The 18,268-nt window shown below is 36.5% G+C and overlaps 2 protein-coding genes across 5 annotated transcripts; one reads left to right on the plus strand and one right to left on the minus strand.

Moving 5' to 3' along the window:
- Positions 1 to 4,945: 4,945 nt before the first annotated feature.
- LOC110694073 (mitogen-activated protein kinase 19-like) lies at positions 4,946 to 12,363 on the plus strand. 4 transcript variants are annotated; one of them, XM_021871229.1, is made up of 10 exons: positions 4,946 to 5,598; positions 7,722 to 8,133; positions 8,321 to 8,448; positions 8,546 to 8,605; positions 9,858 to 10,007; positions 10,101 to 10,256; positions 10,430 to 10,641; positions 10,731 to 10,832; positions 10,909 to 11,051; positions 11,668 to 12,363. In XM_021871229.1, the coding sequence occupies exons 1-10, from the start codon at positions 5,575 to 5,577 to the stop codon at positions 12,087 to 12,089; spliced, it is 1,809 nt and encodes a 602-aa protein (XP_021726921.1). In that variant the 5' UTR covers positions 4,946 to 5,574; the 3' UTR covers positions 12,090 to 12,363. The 4 variants fall into 4 exon arrangements, with proteins under 4 accessions (XP_021726921.1, XP_021726922.1, XP_021726919.1 ...); XM_021871230.1 differs by having other exon boundaries at positions 4,950 to 5,598; positions 7,725 to 8,133; XM_021871227.1 differs by having other exon boundaries at positions 4,952 to 5,598; positions 11,665 to 12,363.
- Positions 12,364 to 12,842: 479 nt separating this feature from the next.
- LOC110694074 (protein Jade-1-like) lies at positions 12,843 to 15,041 on the minus strand. Its single transcript, XM_021871231.1, has 2 exons — positions 13,288 to 15,041; positions 12,843 to 13,182 (listed from the first exon to the last, which is right to left on the minus strand). Exons 1-2 carry the CDS (start codon positions 14,308 to 14,310, stop codon positions 13,135 to 13,137), a joined length of 1,071 nt encoding a protein of 356 aa, XP_021726923.1. The 5' UTR covers positions 14,311 to 15,041; the 3' UTR covers positions 12,843 to 13,134.
- Positions 15,042 to 18,268: the final 3,227 nt, after the last annotated feature.

The following is an 18,268-nucleotide window of genomic DNA, read 5'->3' on the forward strand; positions in this document are numbered from 1 at the left end:
ATCCAACGCAATACTTATAAAATCCAAAACATATATTACTCTGTATTATTTATATAGTATAATACAACTCATTTTTTTTTTAACAAATACAACTCAATTTTAAAAGGCAACAAGAATATGAAAGATCAATCCAAGTCCAAGTTGTAAAAAAATATAAACTTTCTTAATTATAATTTTGTAATTTGTGCACTATGTAACTATTTTATTTCTAATTATAAAACAATGATAACCTACTTTATAAAAAAAAATTAAAAAAAAAAATACTCCCTCTGTCCCTAAATTAGAAGCCTATTTCTCTTTATTATGTGAGGAATAAATATTAGAAGAGAAGCTATTGCGTGCAGATGCCTGCACGCTAATTTCCGTGCTGATGACTTAATTAATATGTTTTACTTGTTGGCTGATATGTTTCATGTGTTGGTTGATATGTTTCATTTGTTAGCTGATACTCCCTCCGTTTTTTTTATATGCATCACTTTGTATTTAGGAGTGTTTTTTTTATATATGCATCACTTTTATATTTGGTAACTTTATACTATATTTTATTATCTCTCTCTCTTCTCAAATACCCCACTCAAAATATTTTATCATTTCACTCTCTTTCATGGTCCCCATTTATATTATTAAATAAATCATTCTCTCTCACATACTATCTATTTCATGACCCACATTGTACTTTTATCAAAATAAATTAATCATCCACTTGCCCCACTCGCACAATATAATATTAAAGCAAATAACTTTCCTAAAACTCCGTGTAAATGCACGTTATGCATATAAAAAAACGGAGGGAGTATGATTTTTGTGTTGGCTAATATATTCCTTTTGTTGGCTGATAATTGTTTTTTTTTCCTTTTGTTGGCTGATATCAAACATCATTTGACTTATATGTTTCTTTAGTCAGATGATATATTTATTTTGTTGGTTGATATGTATATTTTAATTGTTGGCTTATATATTTCATTTTGTTGGCTGATATATTTATTTTGTCGGTTTACCTGTTGCTTTTGTTTACTGATTTTATCTTTTTGTTAGCTGATATGCTTCATTTGTTGACTGATATGTTTCGTTGGTTGGGTGATAAGTATCTTTTGTTAGCTAATATATTCCTCTTATTAGTTGATGTATTCTTCTTGTTGGCTGATATATATCTTTTGTTGGCTAACACGTTTTTATTGATGTCTTATATGTCCCTAATGCTATTGGCTTATAAGTTCAGTGTAATGGCTAATATACAAACTTATTTGATTTCCTTCTTTCTCCTTTTTCCCCCTCTTCCTCTTCCTCTTCCTCTTCCTCTTCCTCTATGTACAAACTTATTTTATGTGGCTGATATGTTTGTTTTAGCAGCTCCTCACGCCACAAATTCTCACGCCCACTCCCACCACCAATCACCAACCATTGACCCACTGTAAACACCACCACTCCCACTGCACCCGCCAACCATCGACCCAACAAACCCACCAACACCACTTCTTTTGTCGCACTTTTTTCTCTCTTTTCCTCCATTCTCTCCTAATCGCAACTCCACCAACAACAAACCACGACCATCACCAATCAAACCTCCAACTCCCCTGCCTCATTCCACCACCATTTTCCGATCGTCATCCGCCATTTTTGTCTTCATCCACCATTGTCGTCTTCATCGTCATCGTTGCTCCTCCTGCACGAACTGTTGGGTGTGGGTGCCCGCACCCAATAGTTTGTGATATTAGTAATAGAGTTCTAATAAAGAGACGGAGGGAGTACATCAATTAATCTAATATAATCTTATCCCATATAACGTAGAAATGTAGTACAACACTAGTTTTTGCCCTCGTGCCATGCACGGTTTTATAATAATAAGATTTCAAAATCATAAAGTTAAAGTCAATTAAAATAGGAAAAAATAGAAATAATAATCTCAACTTTCATTAATTTTTCTTAATTAACCCAATTTTAGATTATTCTGGAATAATCCGAACTTTAGGGGGGTTTTCTTTTTCTTCAATCCCAAATACCGATTACCGGTTGAATGAGTTATTTTTTTTGTTAAAGTGACACGTGTCACAAATTAATTTGTTAAAAATATTGAAAAAAAAACCCAGCAGCCAGCCAAAGCCCCAACCACCCAGCCAATCCGACAACCCGCTCAACTAAACACCTCCCTCGTCAGACCTCCGACCCTCCCCCAACACTAAAGTCGTTGTTTCGTCCACTACCCTTTAAACAACCATCCCCCTCCCTGAAACCCCAACCTCGACCACCAATTAAAACCCCTTTCAATTTCGGCCACTAGCCAAACCCCAAAAACCACCAGCCTAACCCCAAATTCTGGCTGCTGTTATATTCCCCTCCCACTAAGACGCTTATTCCCCTTCCCCTGCGCCGTCTTTCCCCCTCCCCCTGCGGCGGTGCTGCAACCCACCCCCATCCCTTAAACCTCCCTTTCCCTTCCTTTACTTTGAGATCACTAGAAAAGCGCTGGTGGGATGAAATCGGTGTTGTTGGGATCGAGGTTGTGGTGCGGGGCAGATGTTGATAGGGAAATACTCTGTGGTGGGCGGTGTTGGTCGATTTTGGCTGGGATTTGGGATTTTCAGGAGTGGGGGATGGATTGCCTTGGTGGTTGCGTGGGGTGGTAACGTGGGATGGTTCCCTTGGTGGTTGCGTGTGGTGGTTATGTTTCGTGGAATGGAGTTGATGCGGTGGTCCAACGAACTGGCAGTGGTGGTGGAGGTTAGGGTGGCAGTGGTTTTTCTGATTTTTTAAAACAATATGTGGACCAATCAGAACCTGATATAATAGGTCATTGACTTTCATTGACCGGTTAGGGATTGAAGAAAAAGAGGAACCTCCAAAATTTAGATTATTATTCTGGAATAATCCAAAGTCGGGATTATTGAAACAAAATCAATGAAAGTTGAGATTATTATTTCTAATTTTTTCCTTAAAATAAAGTTAGCTTAAATGGAATGAGTTATATAACATTTTTTTTTTTAGAATTTGAATCTACCCTTAAATCTCTTTTGTTAAATAGATAATTTAATATATTTTTATAAATTATTGTAACTTTTTATTTTTTTTTAAAAAAAAGAAAAAAAATTTGGCGGGAATTTTTTTTATTGTAAATGCGACATGTGTACTTTAGGGATAACTCTGAAGATTACTCAGTATAATGTAAGTAAACATATTTTCGCACAATATTTACCATTTTCAAATCTATCATATGTTATTATTTATTCCATAAAAAATTACCTTGGCAAAATCTTATCTGAGCTCATTGAGGATATGTTCTCTTCAGCTTAATTTTAATTCAGTTCAGTTCTTGATTTCCTTCTTTTATAATTAATTTAGTTCAACTCAGTTTAGTTCAGTAAATCAGAACATGCCCAAGGGCCTATTCACTTCAGCTCCAATCAGTTCAGTTTAATTCAGTTCAGCTCCAATCAGTTAAGTTTAGGTCCTAATTTCCTTCTCTTATAAAATATTCAATTCAGTTTGATTAAGTTCAATTAAGCTCCAATCAATTCAGTTCATTTCAGTTAATTTCAGCTCCAATCAGTTCACTTCAACTCAGTTCAATAAATATGAACATAGCCTAAATCTAAGAAACTAAAAATCCAAAAATTAACTCGGAAGAAGCACGAGCACCGAAAGAAAGAAGAAAAAGAAATGGTATTGAGCCGTACTCAAGCAATCACCATACACACAAAGCAAATAAAACTCTCAACCCACCCACCCAACTGGCAACTACCCACCCATTCATCTTCCCTCTTTCAGCCGACAAATTCACAGTATTCACAAATTAAAAGATTCAATCCAACCTACAATATAAATCCCATATAATATATACTCGTACTTTATACATTACTTTGTCTTTTAATACGAAATTTGGTGTACAAAGTATCGAAAACTAGTTTTTAAGCTTGGATAATGCCTTGATTAACATCACATTAAATATTCTTATTATATTAAAAAAAAATACAGAGTAATAGATTAAATTTACCAAAACATAATAATGTACTGAGTAAATATTTTGAAAACTATACATTTATGGATTAAAGGCACCGAAAACATCTACAAAATGAAAAAGAAAAAAAAAATTAGGGTTTGTTTGACATCATTTTTAGTTTTCAGTTTCCTTTTTTTTTCTTTTTAAAACTAAAAACCAAAAACAGGAAACAAGAAAAAGGTGTTTCCACTTTTCTGTTGTCAGTTTTCAAAATTATCATGATTTTAACAAGTCTAAATATTTTTTGATTCATTACGTGACATATATAATATACTTTTAAAATACAAAAAACCAAAAAACAGAAAGATGCCAAACGAACCCTTAACTAATACAAGTACATGATAATTGAACCAAAACATAATATGAGATCGCTTGTAAAAGAGCAAAATAATCCGTATATGTTTTCTTTAAAAAAAAAGTTCCGTATTCTTATTGAGTAACCTTTAATACTTCCTCCGTTATTTTATTATTGCACCATTTGTCTTTTTAGAAAGTTTCACAAATATTGCATAATTTCCTTTTTAGGAAAAAAAATTATTTATGTTCACACTACCCAAGATACCCTAGCTTTTTCACACTTATTTTTTAGTTTATCAATATGTCACATGGGCAATTTTGTATTTTTACCTTTATCTCTCTTATTTTTTCCACTACCAAAATATTTGCATCTAACCCCTATGGTGCAATAATAAAAAAACGGAGGACGTAATATTGATCGAATAGCGTCTAAAATATTTATCAAGTAATAAGTTAATAATTCTTGATAACTAGCCACATAATGTGATCGACCACATATGAAAGTTTGTTATCAAATAAAAACAATATATAATTCATACTCTCTAATATGAAGCATTGAAAAATATTTTGCAATACCAAATAAGTATTGATCATAGTTCATACTCTGTACTCTCTAATAAGTAATTAAGTATAGGTTGAGTAATATTTTTCCAAATAAATTCTTAAATTACATTTGTATTTTTAATAAAGTATATATTCCGTATATTAGCATGTATTCATTTAATTTAAACTATAGAGAAAGTAAATTATAAAAAGGGAAAGGGTCCATAAATAAAAAAAAAAATACTAAAAAAATAACACCCAAGCCACAGAGATATAAAACGATGCTTCCATCTTTGTTCACAAATCTCTCTCTTCCTCTTTCAAATCTCTGACCATTTATCTTCCTTTCTCATTTTTCTCTCTCCTCCTATTTCTGCAAAAATTAAACTAAAAATCCCCATTTTTCTCTCTCCTTTTGTTTTTCGTTGAAGGGTAAAATTGTCAAAATTTTGTTGCAGAGATCCGTTGGAGGAAGAAGAAAGAGGGGTTTTTGAAAATATATGAGAAAGGTTGAGGTCTTACGAAAAGACTCTTCTGCCCTTCTAATTCGCCGTCGTTCTCGCTGGGGTAAATGCGGCTGATTTCTTCTTCTTGAAAGATATAGAGAGAGAGCTAGAAAAACGGAAACCCAAAAAGAAAACTTTAAAAAGGGAAAAAAAGAAAAATAATTTTTTTATTTGGTGGGGTTTATTATAAAATAAATTTGAATTTTAGGGTTCTTGAATTTGATCATCAACAAGATGCAGCAAGATCAGCGCAAGAAGGTTAGATCTCGTTAATTTTGAGTGTTTGTGAAGCAAGTTGAGATCTAATGATTTTTTGATTTTTTTAAAAAATTTTGGTGGGTGAGATTAAAGTGAGCTAATTCGCCTAATTGCATTGAAAATTGTGATCTGGGTCTTTGTTGTAGTTCAAGTAAATTTAATTTCTGAAATTTATTTGTTTAAATTTGAATTGGGTTTTCTGGGAAATCATGTTCTGAGAGAGTTAATTGAATTGAGCTTAATGGAGGCCGTAAAGGGCAATGGTGTAGACGGGCAATGGTGTAGACAGGATTTGAACTCGAACTTGGGTTTAATCAGCATATCCATAATTAAGTTCAATTTTGGATTAGGTTTTGAACTTTTTTACTGAAACTTTTTTTTTTTGAAAACCTTTATACTGATAAACTTAAAAACCCAGAAATTATTTGTTATTATATTTTAATTTTTGTTACTTAAATCCATAATTTCATTAAAATTTAGGTGGGTAGCAATATCAAATATTTGAATATTTCGACCATAATTTCATTAAAATTGCTAGTTTTGTGTATTAAAAAGGAAGGCTATTTTTTTTTAATAATTATTTTAGGGATGATGATGTATGCTATGTTGGTGGGAATATAATTGTCGGTGGAGGAAGAGTGAGTTCAGGGCATGTTTGGCAGGAAGTTAGAGAATCAAAGTCAATAGTGTGTTTATCAAATCAATGGCACGTATTACTTTTTCTTGTTATGACATTTTGACCTTTGTACAAACAAAAGATATTTCCTGTTTTTCCTGTTTGGATATTATGGTTTTGGATTTTTATCAATTAGTTTTGGTTTACTGATTTTGTACTAAAAACTTGATTTTGTTCCAAGTGTTTCGGTGTCGGTGTTGCTCTTTTTAGGGGACTAATATGAACTGAAATTCTTATCTGTTTGGTTTGGTTTGGTTGTGGATGAGGATGAGTATGGGGGGTTTCATGATCTGAAAAATGTCATTTGGCATACTTTAACTGGGCTTCATTATTGGAGTGATTGCCATGAATGGTTCTATTATCAGATCAATTCGACTGATGTCTGCATTTTCTGTATGGCTGTTACTAATGAGTTGATATGTCCGTGTAAAGTTCTGCACATAAGAAAATGGTTGTGATGAGTTGATTTGTCCTTGTAAAGTTTTGTACATTAGAAAATGGTTGTTATGAGTTGATTTGTCCTTGTAAAGTTTGCACATAAGAAAATGGTTGTTTGACTTCATAATTATCAACAACATGTGCCCAACATTCGTTTTGGGATAGAGGGGGGTGGGGTGGTGAGGTGGAACTAACATCATTTTGAACAAGAAGGGCAAAGGCGTGGGATTATGAATCTTTCCACTCCGTTCTGTTTGGAATGAGAAAGTTTTTAACATCTTCTGAGAGAATTCTTGTCAAATAAGAAAATGCTTATTACATTATTCGTTTCGGGATAGAGGGGGGTGGGGTGGTGAGGTGGAACTAACATCATTTTGAACAAGAAGGGCAAAGGCGTGGGATTTTGAATCTTTCCACTCCGTTCTGTTTGGAATGAGAAAGTTTTTAACATCTTCTGAGAGAATTCTTGTCAAATAAGAAAATGCTTATTACATTATTCGTTTCGGGATAGAGGGGGGTGGGGTGGTGAGGTGGAACTAACATCATTTTTAACAAGAAAGGCAAAGGCGTGGGATTATGAATCTTTCCACTCTGTTCTGTTTGGAATGAGAAAGTTTGTAACATCTTTTGAGCGAATTCTTGTCAAATAAGAAAATGCTTATTACATTATTGGCTGTGCTAGAAAATTGCTTTCAAATATAAGACAGTGTGCTTGCTTGATATCTGCTGATAATTTTTTTTGGCAAACATTAATGCAATGTTCTAGATTCAATTCAGAAAGTCTCTTTGGGCACAATACATATATGCTGGAATTATATAATAATGTACTCCTGGAAAGGGTGGGGCTAATTAGGTTGACAGTAGATTTTATGATGTGAAAGACAAAACATATGTGTGGAATTTGTGTTCATCGCCTTTTTCTGCTGCATGGTGTGTGGATGATAGTTTTTTCAATATCTTTTGCTTTCTCCTGGCATTTCCGTCTAACTAATTTATGTACGATCATTAGCAGGCTGTAAAAGAACCAGAATTCTTCACTGACTATGGTGAAGCTAACAGATATAAAATTCTTGAAGTTATTGGAAAGGGAAGCTATGGAGTTGTTTGCGCTGCTATTGATACACATACAGGGGAAAAGGTGGCCATTAAAAAGATAAATGATATCTATGAGCATATCTCTGATGCTATCCGAATCCTGCGAGAAGTAAAGTTGTTGAGGCTTTTGCGGCATCCTGATATAGTTGAGATCAAACGTATTATGTTGCCACCATCTAAGAGAGATTTCAGAGATATTTATGTTGTCTTTGAGCTTATGGAGTCTGATCTTCATCAAGTCATCAAAGCTAATGATGACTTGACCCGTGAACACCATCAGTTTTTCCTCTATCAAATGTTGCGTGCTCTAAAATACATGCATACAGGTACGAAGTATTATTTTATCTAGTTCTAAAATAAATACGTGAAATTGTGGTAATTTTAATAGCATTTTCTTCTTAGTTTGACTTCTTCTCTCTTGCTTGTGATTGCATCTGTTTCTTTGTTAACATTTCTTAATAGCTTTTTGTGAGCATGATTATGAGTATATTCACTTGTATTTGATTGTTGCAGCTAATGTCTACCATCGAGATCTTAAGCCCAAGAACATACTGGCTAATGCCAATTGCAAACTCAAAATTTGCGACTTTGGTCTGGCTAGAGTAGCATTCAATGACACTCCTACAACTATATTTTGGACGGTACTAAGACAGTCTTATTTACTTTTGTTGGTGATTGAAATCCCTCTCATTTTTGCTGATAGTCCATTTGCTGTGTGCTCGTCTGTGCAATTTACAGGATTATGTTGCTACAAGATGGTATAGGGCGCCAGAACTTTGTGGATCATTTTTCTCTAAGGTATGTGTGCTTATCATACAAGATGATAAAAATGGAAATTTGTGATTGCTTAGTTTCTTATACAACTCATTTCATTCTTCTATCCTGATTCCTTTAGTGTATATTTGTATTGACATTGTGTCCTTTGAACTTAATGTCCGATTTGCGGTCTCCGCTGATGTATAAATATTAACTTGTAGCAATTGTTTTATTTGAGTGTTTTTTCGCATTCTACCTACAGTGTAGTAGTGTCATACTTGTGTTAGTAGATTAGCCGGTAAGCCTTTGTAGGGATGAACAAGGTAGTATGATAGTCGATGAATACATGACCTATATAAGTTTGGAAACCATCTAGTTTCATTCTCTTTTCCTCGTTGCTTGATTTTAGGATTTTGAGAAAGAAAGTTCTTAGTAGTGTTTGCTGGTTTTACCCTGTAGGATAATGAGTTATTAAATATATTACATTTTCAAACTAAAAATTAACCTTTGTTGTTTATTTTTCTTAAATTACCTCATCTTTGTAATGTTATCCAGCTCATATGATCTGTTAGAAAATTAAATGTCTTAAACTAATCCGGATAATTAATAAGATGAAGAGGATTCCATGGGGTGAGGTATTAAGCTTAGTTTTCCCTGAAAGCTAATTTCTTGATTTGTTTACCAAAATACCAGTATGGGTTAATAGACTTAGTCAATTGTTTTATTTAACACCATAAGGGAAAAGGGCAACGTTACCAAATATCATGTATGTTTTAGGTGCACCTATATAGGTTACATTTTACGGTTACTCGTATTATAATATAATACTGTAAAATATTTGAAGACAAATGTTAATCCCAAATTCAGTGACAGCTTGTAATATAGAGCAACCTATCTTAGATTAGTGGGGGTATAAATGATTAAATGCTGCCTGTTCACCTTTCGCCTGTTTTATCATTCTGTTATTAATTAAGTCTCTGATCTTTTGTCCATGCTAAAGTATTTGTTTTGAAACCACTCAGGCTTAAAAAACTTGCGTCAGTTATGAATTGTATTTTAATGTATGCTGCATTTCAATATTATAATTGTATTCTTAGTATTTTAAAGTAATAGTAATATGTAGATCAAAATAATTCTTGTTCAGGGAGGATTATTGATCTCACCTGGAAGTTGATATTAACTTGTCCTTCAGGTAATAGTGTCTAGTCTTGTGATCGATTACTGAAGCTGTTTGCTTGGAGTCACATGTGTTAATTTTGATATTTGGTCTGACTATTGACCTTGCCTTGTGCAGTATACTCCAGCCATAGATATTTGGAGCATTGGCTGCATCTTTGCTGAGGTATTGACTGGAAAACCGTTGTTTCCGGGTAAAAGCGTGGTTCACCAGTTGGATATAATCACAGATCTTCTGGGTACGCCATCACATGATGTTATATCTGGGGTATGGTTTTCTATTGCATCTTCAATGTGATTAACCATGTTTTTGTTCTATACATAAATAATGTCATGATCCTAAAATTTTATGCGAATTCAGGTCCGCAACGACAAGGCTCGCAAATACTTGACCGATATGAGGAAAAAGCAGCCTGTTCCTTTCTCTCATAAATTTTCAAATGCGGATCCCTTAGCATTGCGTTTGCTACAAAGATTGTTATCTTTTGATCCAAAGGACAGACCAACTGCTGAAGAGGTTGGTACTATGACCGGACCTTAGTTTTCTGTTTCACTGTAAAATAAATTGTTTGTAGAGTATTTGATTAGAATATCCTACTATTTGCATTCAAGTTGTGTCCTAAACTCTTTGTAAACTTAAAATCACAATATTTATATTTCTGTTGATATTGAGAATCTGTTTTCTATCAGGCACTAGCCGATCCATACTTTAAAGGCCTATCCAGAGTTGAGAGAGAGCCTGCATGCCAGCCAATCTCAAAATTAGAGTTTGAGTTTGAGAGGCGAAGGGTGACTAAGGATGATGTTAGGGAACTGATTTACCGAGAGATCCTAGAATACCATCCTCAGTTGCTCAAAGACTACATGAATGGAAATGAAGGGAGTAATTATATCTATCCTAGGTGAGATGATCCTGACTATTGTTCTGGTTTCTATTCTTAGCAATGACGTTTACGCTATTGCTTATCTATCAGCTGGTTTACATATGCAGTGCTATAGGTCAGTTTAAAAAGCAGTTTGCGCATCTTGAAGAAAGTGCTGGTCGAAGTGGACCAGTCATCCCTTTAGAGAGAAAACATGTTTCCCTTCCAAGGTATAGCTATAGCTCTCTTCCCTTGGTGACGTTTGATGAATACATATTACATGTTCCTGACCTCGTCATCTTTCAGGTCCACGGTACACTCTAGTACCATACCTCCCAAGCCATTGGCATCTTCACACAAGGACCATCAAGCTAAAGAGGAGATGAGACCATCAGAAAGTTATGGAAATTTATCAAGCTCTATAAGACAGCCACCAAGAGTCCCACCAGGTATTTCATGCATCTACGGAATGTTGATGGTAGCTCTTTTATTGTCTGTTATCTGTCAGTAGCATTGTTCTGATGTCATCAGAGGAGATATTGAACAGGGACTTAAAAATTGATCTTGTGTGCCTAATGGATGTTTCTACCTTTAGTTAATAGTTAGTGATTTGATCTAAATTGGCATGCTGTCTCATGTTAGATTTGGTGTCCTTATTGTGCACATCGAGTTCTTATTTAGTTCCCTAAAAGTGGGAAGGAAAATAAATGAGTTCATGAAGCTGCTTGACTTTCTTATTGGCCATCTTTCCATCGTAAATTGCTATTAAGCCAACTAGCAAGGTAAATGTATGACAGTGTGAACTAAAATTCTAAGGATAGACTAATAAGGTGTTGAAAATTTTAATAGTGAAGTTACAATTTATTTTATATTATTGATTATTTTTAACACAGCTCAAATAGTTAAAATAACAGTCAATCAAATGTGACCTTGAGATATAGGGTCAGAGGGTAAGGCTGAAAATGTAGTGCTTTTTTATATGAATGGAATGAGGTTAGGCTGTTGTCACTTGCCATATCATATTATTGAACCCTCTATTATGTTTTTGTCTTGTGTTTTCAGCAGCAAGACCAGGAAGAGTTGTAGGACCTGTTGTTGCATACGAGTCTGGCAGAAGCATGAAGGATGGCTACGAGGCTAGAGTATCTATGCAAAATGCAGTATTACCACCACAGACAGCCTCACCACAGTATTACATCAGGCCCAACATCCAGCCAGCCCAATCCAAGCCAGGTCTTGGGGCTGGAAACGAACAAGGCCACGTTTCATGGGCTAAACAGCAACAGCTGCCTGTACAGCCAACCCATGAAGTTACTATTGACATCAACACTAACCCTTATCATCACCCTCAACCCAAGTCGGACCAATATAGTAGCAGAGTAGCCCTTGATGCAAAGATAATGCAAGCTCAGTCGCAGTTTAGTGCTACAGCTGTAGCAATGTCAGCTCATCGAAATGTGGGTACTGTTCAGTATGGAATGTCATGAATAATGCTAACAAGTGGGCTTTGGTCTTACCTTTGTATTAATGGGCATTGTGCTGGGGCTGTCTATCCAAGAAGGTTGAGGTTTTATGACCTCCCTTTCCATGGATTGTTAATTATGCCGGAATTATGTAGTGTGTCAACATCATTTGAGCTGTACGATTTCAGTAGATGCTAGATCCTTTTTAGCTAATATTTCCTGCTTTGTTATAGACACTTAGTAAGTTAGTACAAGTAAATAAATAAAGTTATCAAAATTTGAGAAGAGTCGTGTTGTATCTCGTGTTTTAATTCATTTAAACCCTATGTTTTCTTCCTTTAAGAAGGTTAAATGCATACAGAAAAAAGAAAGAAAAGAACCCCTTCCACATAAAATGATTCAGATACGATTCCTTAATTTGTAATTAACTCTCCAAATGCCGAGAGGCAGTTCACTACAATATACATGAAGAAAATGGCGTTTAGTTTTGTTTGCTTTGCACCATATTCTTACTGAATTCGGCATTAAAACTGTGAAATACTCTTACTAAATTTCTGTATACCTGTGCCACATCTCATTATTAGGGCTTAGGAATGTTAGCTTCAACGACTGCTATATAACCTTGTCAGCATCGTGTTAAAGATCATTCTTTAACTTGCAGGCAAACTGGTGAATTGATTTGAATAGAGGCAGTGCGAAATGTAGAATAATAACATTGTTCAACAATCAGTATTGTTGCTTAATTATTGAAGGACTAAATATGAATTCACATCCAATTGATGTAAACATAGAATGAACATCTTTTTATACTCTCTTTGAATCGCAGATGCAAATCATGCAATTGTTCGATGACAGTCACATACTACTGTCACTGAATATACAAAGTAAACAAAAAAAGAAAAAAACCATTAGCATGTATTTCGGATCACATTCACTTGAAGGTCAGTATCTATCTAAAGTCAATTGATCCCTTATACCAATAACCAAGAAAACTAAACAAAAAACTAGTACTGTATTTGCTAAACTTAGAAATCAGCATCTCTCTACCAATTCCAAACTGTCAGAAATTTTACCCCTCATCTCTGGCAACAATCTTGAACTTTCCTGTTTGTTTTTGCTACAACAAAGAAAATCAAACAAAACGAAACCACATCAATCAACATTTATACCTCTTAATAACATTATATAACGGTACAATAGATAATTGTGTTAAAATGGTTACCTTTTTCCATAGCTCAGTATGTTTTTTGCAGAACCCAGCAACAATCCCACCAGTATTCTTCCCTTCTTTAAGCTCAATAGTAAGATCTTCCTGCAATCCACAAGTCACATGAAACGCCAACGGACACTTAGGCTCAGAACACTCAATAGCACACCCTTTGGTCTGTTTACACAGGTAACACCTATCCCTCCACCTCTTCTTAGGAATCTTCGAGCAATCGATCCCATCCCGGCCTTCAGGGTCCTCAAAGAAAACCTCCGGGACTAGCAACGCGCACACGATGTGAGCCCAACGCCCATCACTCGTAGGCTTCATAGCACCCTTAGTGACAGGACAAAGGCAGCACTTGTGAGCCAAAGGTCGTGAGTTTGAGTTCGAGCACTGAGCACAGAACCATTCCCCCTCGGGAATACCCTTGACGAGAGGGTTTCCGTAACAGCTGGAATGAACCATAAGGTGACACCCATCACAGAACACAATCGGATCTGATGGATCACCATCTGTGCTCTCACATACGGCGCATAAAATCCCATCATCGTCCTCGGCTTCCTCTTCTTTCTCCTCCTCCTCTTCACCATCACCCTCTACTTTGATTTCGACTCGATTTGATTCCTCTTCTCCACCATCATCCTCCATTTTAGATTCAACAGATGGGTCATACTCAAGATTCAGATCAATGGGTAGAGCAAGAGAAGGAGGAGGAGACTTAACCGGGCTGAATTCGGGCTTAAAAGCCCAAATCCTTTTCTTGGCAGGTAAACAGTAAGGTGTAGGAGGGGTAATTGTAATTGAAGGGGGAATATTTTCTTTCTCATCATTGAAATCAAAAAATGAATCTCGGGCATATTTTCTCTTTTTAGCTGGGAGATTAGAGGGTGACAATGGTAAAGCTTTCGCTTTTAGTTTTGGTTCCGATTCGGGTTTCGGCTCCGGTTGACAGAGCTGTTGCTGCTGCTGCTGTTCTTGTTGTTGCAGCAGCCTGAATCGCTTTAATGGAGGTAAAGAATTGAAATTTGCATCCATTTTTAGAAGAGAGAGAAGAAGATTGAGAGAAATTAGCAAAGAAAATTGTGAAATTAGGGAAGTTTATTGAAAGGATTTGGGGGTGTTATGATTTTAGAGGGATTGAAAATGAATTGAAAGGAAAAAAAAGGGGGGAAATAAAGAAGAAGTCCGGGAAAATTAAAATGGTGGGTTTTGACTTTTGAGTTTTGCGGTTGAAAAATTAAAATAGCGCGGAATTTTTAAAACGTTAAAAAATGTGTTTAGTTTTCAGGTTTTTATTTGGTTAGAAGTTTAAAAGGTTTGGAAATGGCGCCATTTTGTGTTTTTTTATATTTTGTAAGGTTAGATTTGTCGTGGACTTGGTAACGACTATAGCCGGCTAGCCGCATGCTCATATCAATCATCATATATGTTATGTTCACTTGATTTTTACTTATTTTAATTTATTTTAATGGGTAATGCTATATGCAGTCCTTAGGGCTGCATATAAGCATTTAATATACTTCCTTTTTTAGTATTAAGTTGGGAAATTATCGACAATTTACGAGTAAATCGGTGTTATAAATATTTATTAATTATCAATTCTTTTATTTTTTAGGTTCTTATATGCAGCCCTTATATATCTTTTTCCTATTTTAATTTATCTTTACCTTGTTTGAACGTATTAAAATGTTATTAGTATTTATTTTAGTTGTAATTTAAAATGTTTTAAATTGGATAGATATGATATTATGACATGTTTTGTCACCTTATTTCCACTTATTTTATTAGGAAAAATTTATATTGAAAAATTAATTGTGAAGAAATAAGTTTTAATAAGGGTTGACAAAGGTTAATCGAGTTCAAATTATTATAACTAAGATAAGTTTTAATAAAGGCTACTTCGTTCATAGAAGTCTAGATAATTTCAGATAAGTGAAAATTAGATGAATAACACATAATCTTACCCCTTACCACCTACTAAATTTATAAACCCTTACTAGTTAGCACTTACTCGGTACTAAACTTAATAATTTTGTTATTTGCTCCATTTCATAGAATAGAATTGTCATTAGTGAATTTTTAATATACTCCGACGAGAAAAAAACATAATCAATAATGTTATTAGATTCATTTGAACATCAATTTCAATCTAGCTATTATCTTTAATAATATTTACTTATAGTACATAATTATAAATATTAATGGTCCAATATATTTTTTAAAGATCATAAATAAAATAAAATAGAGCAAACAATAAGAGACAGAGTGAGGAGGGGGTGGGTACACCTTAAAATCCGCACCCAACTCCCAATAGTTCATTAATTGTTCATGATACTTGTTCTTTTTATTTATCCACCAGTCCACAATAAACCTTAAGGTTCTATCCTTCTTGCGAATCTTGCCTACTAACATCAATGGAGAAGAAGAAGAGCTAGAAATGTTTTGAATGATGCCTTTATCAAGCATTTCTTAAACCAATAGTTCTATCACTTCCCTTTGCTTCATTGGGTATAATGTACACCTTACTTTATGCGGAAGAAATTCAGATAGCACTTCCAACACACGATTATACATTTCCTTCAATGACTAACCGTCGAATGCCCAGCTTCATATCGCAACTCCCCGGTGCTAGGGGTGAGCAAAAATTTGAGTACCCGGTTCCAGAATTGGAACTGGTTTAGACCCAGTGGGCCCGGACCCAAAATTGGTTACACTGGATCCAAGACCAATTCCAAAAATATGGACCCGGTTAGAACTGGGACTAGTTCCAAGTTCTGAATTTTTAGAACTAGCTCTAATGCAACAACGACTAAGAATGTATGCACCGTAACTGTTTTGGGTGTTTTTGTCCCTCGGGAGAGTTACAACACGAAGACTGATCCGGCTTGAGCTGCACCTGCAAAATAACGGATACTCCGAGTGGTTGGAGCTCCGCCTCCGACGGTCAAGTTAGTAACTTGAAAAGGAATAAAGAGTACGGAAATTAAGGTGGGTATCTGCTCGAATTTCCAAGCTCAGATGTCTCTATCACAGGGACAGTGTAATAATAAATGAAAAATGTCCCCCCAAAAGAGGGAAATCCCCCTATTTAAAGGGTCCTCGGGATTTGTGCACCTGATTAGGTCATTGATCCCTAATCATTGGTGGGTTGCGCCGCATTGCGGCTTTCTCGGGATTTGGGCCTGAAGGCCGCCTTTTTTCCCTTAATTTCCGGAATGACATGTGTCAATCAGGGATTGGTCCACTTTGGGCCATCCTGAGACTGACACGTGTCACCCTCTGATTGGACCACGTGGCAGGGTAAAATTACCCTAAACATTTGCCCCTCACAGATGTGACGTGGCACGCCACATGGCATCTGTGACACATGTCACGCTCCGATTGGTGGTAATTTTACCATTACAGAGTAACCGTTCACCTTCCGAGTAAATTACGAGAATGCCCCCGTATTTACCCTCTATATATAGCCGTTTACCCTCATAATTTTGTACGTTTACAAAAAAATTTCTAGAGAAAGAACTTTGAGAGAGCAGAAGTCATCCGTTTGAGTCAGGCGCAAGCAAGAGAGCTCGTTTTCTACCGACCCAGCCGGACCCGCCTGGTTTCAGATATCACTTCAAAAGGTACCGTCTCTGCCTCTCTCAGCTCTTTTCTTTTTTCATCGCTTGTACATATTTCTTGCAATAAATGGATGCATCACCAACACACACGGCACAACCTAGGTTAGAGTCCAGCCGGTCACCTGGGACGGCTGAGTCTAGGACTGGGAGTGCCGTCTCGAGGTGTTGGGACCACCCTTTGCCTTGGATTCCGACCAGTTATGTGTCTGTGTAGGACACAATGGCTCGGACAATGCAGACGGCTACTGATCCAAATTACAGAAGCGAAGGCTCAGGCGGCCAAACGCTTGAGGGAGAAACGTCTGGTCGGGGAGACCAGACGACTTTGGAGAGATCCCCTCCGGGCGCCCCTTCAACTCCCGCTGATTCCTTTTTGGAAGAGTGTGACCAATGCGACGATGAGGCCGTCTCTGCCCCCTTGACCCAAAATGAGGAGGAGACGGAGAGCGACAGCTTCGCCTCTACCTCTGAGAGCAGTGACGATTTACCCCAGATTGCGGATAGCGAGGAGGAAGAAAGGAAAAAATGGAATGAGAAGGACGATCCCTTAAACATTCATGTCTCCTCCAAGGACCAGATCCAAATGGAGGAAAACTTAAAGAATTTTACTCAAATGCACCCGCTTGGAGACGGGTATAGGATCCGGGTGCCGCCTGAGAATGGCACCATCGCCTGGGAGGACGATCAAGAGAACGCCAACAGCTATTTCGGCTGTTATGAGGCGGCGTTCAAGGCTGGTTTTCACTTCCCCCTTCACCAGGCGGTGAAGGCAATTTTGAGAGGCTACGGCCTCGGAGTCTGGCAACTTACCCCCAACTCTTGGACAAACATTCTGGGGTATGTTGCCGCCTGCGAGTTCCAGGGGCTTAACCCCGGCTGGGAGGCTTTTGCTAGTATGCATTATCTTAGCAGAAGCCCAGGCGGCTGGAGGGCGTGGTACACTCTAACCACGCATCCCCAATATATGATGACCTTGGACAAGGTCTAGAAATTCGACGGCTGGAAGCACAGGTTCTACCTGATGTCAGCTCCAACCAGACGGGAGAATTATGAATTTCGTCTGTATAATAAGAAGCCCGACTTGATGGGCCGGAAGTACACTCTTCCCCGGATCCCAGAGGAAGATTTTGACAAGATCATTGAGGCAGACTTTTTTGGCCTCACAGACGCGACCTTGTCAACTGGGGAAACAATAAAATTCCCCAAGAACTGGATCCCCAAGAGCGCCTGGTTCAGGGACGAGTGTTTCCTAGCCGCCTGCGGGCTAGGGCACATGTTTACCAAACGTATGCGCCTGAGTTTATATCCGTCTGTAGTATTTTTCTATCGAAATTGATTTATGATATTGACCAATTTCTTTCTTTTTGCAGAAG

Source organism: Chenopodium quinoa, unplaced genomic scaffold (genome assembly GCF_001683475.1).
Source record: "Chenopodium quinoa cultivar QQ74 unplaced genomic scaffold, ASM168347v1, whole genome shotgun sequence".
In the NCBI taxonomy this organism is placed as follows: Eukaryota; Viridiplantae; Streptophyta; class Magnoliopsida; order Caryophyllales; family Amaranthaceae; genus Chenopodium; species Chenopodium quinoa.